Source organism: Musca vetustissima, unplaced genomic scaffold, assembly GCF_032173495.1.
Source record: "Musca vetustissima isolate MV318-11 ecotype Yass unplaced genomic scaffold, APGP_CSIRO_Mvet_v1 utg88968, whole genome shotgun sequence".
Taxonomy (NCBI): domain Eukaryota; kingdom Metazoa; phylum Arthropoda; class Insecta; order Diptera; family Muscidae; genus Musca; species Musca vetustissima.
The window spans coordinates 122,815-129,556 of NW_026889487.1; the positions used below are offsets into that span (position 1 = coordinate 122,815).

The 6,742-nt window shown below is 32.9% G+C and overlaps 2 protein-coding genes across 2 annotated transcripts; one reads left to right on the forward strand and one right to left on the reverse strand.

The window, feature by feature from the left end:
- Positions 1–319: 319 nt before the first annotated feature.
- Positions 320–2,320, forward strand: LOC133337190 (neprilysin-4-like). The gene has a single exon (XM_061545445.1). The coding sequence runs from the start codon at positions 320–322 to the stop codon at positions 2,318–2,320; it is 2,001 nt and encodes a 666-aa protein (XP_061401429.1).
- Positions 2,321–2,853: 533 nt separating this feature from the next.
- Positions 2,854–4,809, reverse strand: LOC133337192 (endothelin-converting enzyme 2-like). Its single transcript, XM_061545446.1, has one exon. It carries the CDS (start codon positions 4,807–4,809, stop codon positions 2,854–2,856), a length of 1,956 nt encoding a protein of 651 aa, XP_061401430.1.
- Between the last annotated feature and the right edge of the window lie 1,933 nt (positions 4,810–6,742).

The window sequence follows — 6,742 nt, forward strand, 5'->3', positions numbered from 1 at the left end:
AAGGCGTAGATTTTTTAAATAATTTTTTTCTGAGGCCTAACTAAGGCGTAGATTTTTTAAATAAATTTTTTCTGAGTTTTTCTTGTTTTTAATTTTTATATTTTTGTATTATTATTTTTGCCCACCACTGTAATGCGAAGATGGCTCTTAAGGAACAATTCTTTGAGATAAGAATAGAGCTGCTATCACAATGGGTCGCACCACTGAGGCATCAATTGGATTTTCCATAATTTAGTTGATTCTCATATTTCGAATCATTTGTGTCGTGATGGTTACGGCCACGATGCGGGATATAAAATCAGAATTTCGTTTAAAAATAATGCCAGATTGTCTTCAATTATTAGTTTGCTTGTTGGCAATTTTTAATGGGTTCCTCTTCACACCTGCCCTGGCAGAGAAATGTCTGCCGCATTCAAGAAACCCCAACTGCCAACACTTGCAACGAATCAAACTTTCCCTGGACGAAAATGTGAATCCCTGCCATAATTTCTATGCCCATGCCTGTAACAATTGGCCCTCCCAGCACATGTCTTCCGAATATGCCGATGCCCTACAATTGGTGGATCATCAAATGAACTTGAAATTTATACGCCTGGTCCAGACCATGACAGAGGAGAAGCTGAAGTTGGATTTTTTCAACAACACTCGTGTGTATTATGAATCGTGTCTGAAGGCAGCGGCAGTCCGAAGACCTCTGCCGGAATATTTGAAAATCATCCAGCCGGCTGAGAATTTGGAATGGCCAATAATGTGGAAAATACGCATAGACAATACAGAAAATTTGGAATGGGAATTAGTTGTGGAATTACTCCGAGAAAATGATAAGAAATCATGGCCAGGCGGGCAATTCGACATATATCACCTGCTGGGTGAATTGGCGGATTATGGATTTGACCAGGTCCTCATAAGGCCATCGATCAAGGAGACCCTAAATGAAACAATATTGGTTTTGGCTGAACCCAAGTGGGACACCGTAACACATTTGGATATGGAAGATATGTTAAACCGTCTGCAGGTACATCCCGCTGATGTCTACAAGTACACCAAAAGGCTAAGCGCAATGCAGACTAAATTGAATCGCATGTCGGGGAAGTTTGAATACAATTCTACATCGCGTGTATTTAATTCAATGGGAGATTATTCCGAATTAAAGCAAAAATATCCGATGTTACGAAAATATCTTCATAATATTGGCATCCTGAAGTTCGAGAGAAATCTAAAAATTGAAATTTCCAATTTGGATTATTTTGATTTGCTTCAGACCCAACAGTGGACCGATGAGGAAAAAGAACAGATTTGCAATTATATTATGCTGCATTGGCTACGGCTTCTGTTGCAGGATAAGGCCAGCCCGGGTAATACTAAATTAGATTGTATCAAAGAGGTTCGTAGTAAATTCGATTTACCTCTAACCTTGCTGTACTATGAAAATTTCTTTAGGCCACATGAACGTCCAATTAGTTCCGACATCTACCACATGTTTCGTCAGATCCGTAAGAGTCTAATACAATTTCTTGAAAATAAACCTCAGGAGTTTGTGATGGCAAATCTACGATCTGAAATTGATGGTCAACAGTTAAACTTGGGTAATCGGCCCAGTACCCTGCGCAACTCTCACATACAACAATTATTTGCCGATATCCCGCAACTAGAACCCAACAATTTCTTCGTCAATCATTTGTATCTGATGCGTCACCGTATGATCACCTCACTGCAACGTCTACACCATTCCCGACACGTCATGTATTCGGATCATCACCAGAATGTGGGTATTTCCTCCGCCCCATTTTATGATGAAAGACGCAACATGTTGCTGCTGCCCCTGGGTATTCTACAGCCCCCAATTTATCATCAGGAACTCCATCCGATTTTCAAATTCTCTTCACTGGGATTTCTAATGGCTCAACATATCAACCACACCCATTTGGCTGGAATGTCATATTTTTTACCACCCCGCACAGATTACGAAGAAGCATACCAACAGTGTCGTAATCGTTTCAAGACAGAACCCAAAAAAGTGTTAATTGCCAGAAATGTGGGAGCAGCAGCTATAGCTTATGATTCATACCTCTCCGAACAGCCCGGATATCAATTTCAACCTGAATTTACCGATATACCATGGCAACAATTATTCTATCTAAATTTGGCCCAGCTGTTTTGTGTCGCTGAGAATGGCACACCTCGCGAATATCGGAACCGTTTTATACTGCATAAGATTGCCGCATATTTTCCAACCTTCAATGAGGCATTTCAATGTAATCGAGATGATATCGAACCCGAAAGCATTTGTGTATTTAATACTAATCTATATTATTTGTAAAAAATAATAAAGAATATTGTTAAAAAATCGAAGCATGTGTGGGACAACCAAAAAAATTTTTAAAAAAATCTACGCCTTGTATAGATAGTCGAACATGACAAGGCGACATCTATACGTCATCTACGTGACTAACGAAATTATACCTGTAAGGTGGGTGTCATTGCTAACGATCACTGGTTAATATGTTCATTTGGTGCTTGTCTACACTCAGCAACTAGCGGTGAGAATACAGTACATATCGTGTATGTACCCACTGGAATGCCTATAAGCAGAGGCAACCACCAGAATTGGTTTTATGACTTTTACCAATTTCCCCATAAATACCCTACTTGATGCTCATCTTAAAAGGAAACCAATATTTTTCACCATTTGCTGACCTTTTTAAACAAATCCTTGCATTTTTAAAAATATCTTTTCCTTGTGTGGGTCCTTTAAAAAATATTTAAATTTTAAAATATTTAGACCTTAAAAACATTATTTTTTTCTAAATAAATAATTTTTTTATTATTATTTTTTAATTCTAATTCTTTTTTTTACCACAAATTACATTTCTCTAAAATTACACGACGCTTTGTAGACCCTGGCGAACACTGAAATACCTCTTCAAATTCTCGATGATTGGCCACCACCTGAGGCACTCGATATTGTGGCGTATCATGACTCTCATCATAGGTAATGCGTCGTGGATTTATGGCACAAAAAAATTGGGCAAATTTTATAAAAAATAATTGCCGATCGCTAAGAGGTGTGGACCAGCCCTCCGGCTGCCTGGGATGCCTCCGTTCAAAATATGTGGCATAGGCCAAATTAAAACCGCTGATATCGGCAATTTTTTCATTTAAACTTGCCGATTTTTGTTGGGCAAAACATCGAAGAGATTTTACAAATTCCCGCTTCTCGCCAAGACTTGAGCTGAGTAGGGTAGAGGGGTTCCCATAGGCATCATAATCCAAACCATTGATCTCAAAGGCATGCATAATTTCATGACCCAAAGTGTTGCCCAATTCCGCATAGAGGAATAACGGATGAAAGCCTGGATGGAAAATCGGAAATCGAAGATAGGCATGGGGTATTACAATCAAATTTGCGCTGGGTTGAAAGGCCGGTGAACCATAGGGCCACACAAAGAATGTGTGATGGGGTGTAGATCCTTTCAGGAAAAGCCTCTGATATTTTTGCCTATAGTAATGCTGCAGGGCATTCATGTGGTTCCAATAGAAATCATCATCCACGACGTGCCAATTACGAAAATATTCCGTATAAAAATTCTCCCCCCTCTTGGTTTGGGGTAAGTTGCCAATATTCAATTTCATGTAATGGATTTTCCGCTGGAGAAACTCAATTTCCCGCTCGGAAAATTCTCCCAAGTGATGTTGTAAAATCTCCGAAAATTTCAGCTGCATTTGGTTGAATACTCCCTTAATAATTTCATCGGTGTGATTTCGTTGATAGCGATAGACTTCCTGTTCATAGATATAGTCCAGGGCCAGGGGTACCAAATCCCGCATGTGCTGCAAACACTGTAAGTTATTCTCCTTCTTGGGTAGAAGTTTTTCCATATAGCCAAGGAATTTTATTCTCAACAAATGTATTAGGGTGGAGGGTGAGGTTCTGTGCAGCATCTCCGCCAAATCGTGGAAAAAATCCAAATTCATCACGACAATGGGCACCGTTTCAAAATCACGCCTTTCAAGGCCAAAAAGATTTTCGAAAAATTCCTGAAAATCCGCATGGGGAATCTTTTCGATGAGTTCCCCCAAACTTAGCTGTTCTTCCCGGAAGGAATTGTGCTGCTTATGTAATTTGGCTAGGGATTTTAATACCTCATCCATATCGGCTGCCAATTGGCGATAATGGGGATTCAATGAACCCTCCAGCCGATCAACAATCCTCTGTTCATAGGCTGTATAACCCAAAATATTCACCTTATCCAATTCCAATTGGAAATGTGTGGAGTTAATATGTTTCATATCGAGGAGGAGGGGAAAGCCATTAAAACCCACAGCCTGCAAACGGCCCAGGGTGGACCAAAAATTCCAAAACTTTCCTTGCCATTTTTCTCCCATTCCCGGCCACTCCGCCAAACCCTGAGGTAGGGGTTTCAATATCTCCAAATAATATTCGGCCTCAAATTCCTTTTGCTCTTCACATATTTCCAAATATTTTCGCACTTTTTGATAGATTTCAATATTTTCGAAATTTCCCTTTCTATGCCTCCGCTGCCGCCCTCTCCTCCGTCCACCATGCAATATAAATTTCATTCGCTCATTGAAAATATAATCCAAGCTGCCAAATGTATCCACATACTTGTTGGTAAGATTTTGATGTATCCTCTCCCAATTTCCACAGGCATATTGATAGAAATTATCACAGGGATCCGCATCGACATCCATATAACTGTGAATGGTAGAGATGAGGCGGTTGGTGGGATTTTGATGATAGCCATGGGAAATTGTTATAAGGGGGAGTAGGAAAACTACAGTTTTCATGATGGAAATTTTTCTTGGTTCCATATTTTTTTTTCAAATTTTTCTAATTAGAATTACAATTGGATTTTTGTAATTGGATGTTTTCCTCTAAACATCAACTAAAACATATAAAATTTTTTCTTTTATTAATTTTCAATTACTTTTTTAAAATTTTTCTAATTAGAATTTTTGTTTACAATTGACTTTTTCTAATTGTTTTTTTTTTTAAAATTATTAATTATTAAATATTAAAATATTTTAATTTGTTTTCTTTTATTAATTTTCAATTATTAGTTTGTCTCCAATTGGATTTCTTTTCTTATTAGATTTTTTTGCACTTATCATATTAAAATATTTTAATCTTTTCCTTTTTATTAATTACTAGCAATTAATTTTTTATTAATTATTAATTTTCAATTATTATTTTTTATATACTGTCTTCTTATTAGCATTTTTAGGAAGATGGTAAATCATATTTTGTTTGATTTCTAATTAGAATTTTTAAATTTTTTTTATCAATTGTCAATTATTACTTTGGTTTCAATTTTTAATTATTTCTAATTAGAAATGTTTCTATTTGGATATTTTTCAAATTTTCTTGGATTGGATTGGATTTTTGGATTGGATTTTTCCACTTAATCTATAAAAAGTATTTTAATAATTTCTTTTAATTAATTTTGATTTTCTACTTTTTTCCAATTGGAATTTTTAATTTTTTCTTATTGGATTTTCATTAAATATATTTAAATATTTTAATCAATTATTACTTTTTTTTGTAATTAATTTTCAGAGATATGGTTATTTATTATTTTTTTTATAGAATTTTTAGATTGTTATTTTATTTTTTTTTATAAATTATATTTTAGATATATGGCATATCATATTTTGTTTGATTTCTAATTAGAATTTTTAGATTGTTTTTTATCAATTGTCAATTATTACTTTGGTTTAATTTTTTTTATTTTTTTCTAATAAGAAATGTTTCTATTTGGATATTTTTCAATTTTTCTAATTGGATTTTTCCACCTAATATATAAAAATATTTTAATAATTTCTTTTAATTAATTTTCATTTTCTACTTTTTTCCAATTGGAATTTTTGATTTTTTCTTATTGGATCTTTTTTATAAATTATATTTCATTAAATATTTTTAAATTTTTTTCTTTATTTAATTCTCAATTATTACTATTTATAGGTTGTCTTCTAATTAGAATTTTAGAGATATGGTTATTTATTATTTGTTTTCTAATTAGAATTTTTTGATTGTTATTTTATTTATTCTTTTTTATAATTTTTTTTCTAATTAGATTTTTTTCCAATTTGTTTCTAATTTGATTTAATATTAATTTGTATTTGTTTTTTATTTTAATTTTTTCTAATTAAAAATGTTTCCATTTGGACCATTTTCGATTTTTTCCAATTGGATTTTTTCCACTTAATCTATAAAAAGTATTTTAATTATTTCTTTTAGTCAATTTTCATTTTCTACTTTTTTCCAATTGGATTTTTCAATTTTTTTCTTATTGGATTTTCATTTAATATATAAAAGTTGTTTTTTTTTTCTTTTTTAAGTCTCAAATATTACTTTTTGTCTTCTAATAAGAATTTTAGAGATATGGTTATTTATTATTTGTTTTCTAATAAGAATTTTTAGATTGTTAATTTATTTTTTTTATAAATTTTTTTTCTAATTAGATTTTTTCCAATTTGTTTCTAATTACAATTATTTGTTTTCCATTTGAGTTTTTTCTTATTGGATTATACTTTTTAATATATTGTTTTCTAATTAGATATTATAGAGAGCAAGTAAAATATTTGTGTTTCTTAATTCCATATATCTTTTTCAATTTGTTTCTTGGTAGATTTTTTGAATTTCAATTGTTTTTTTCCAATTGGATTTTTTTTCAATTTTTTCAAAATGTTTCTTTTAAATAATTTGTTTTCTTTTTTACTA

Bases quoted from the DNA above. Each gene is read 5' to 3' on its own strand.
- LOC133337190 (XM_061545445.1), top strand. From the start codon at position 320: ATGCCAGATTGTCTTCAATTATTAGTTTGCTTGTTGGCAATTTTTAAT.
- LOC133337192 (XM_061545446.1), bottom strand. From the start codon at position 4,809: ATGAAAACTGTAGTTTTCCTACTCCCCCTTATAACAATTTCCCATGGC.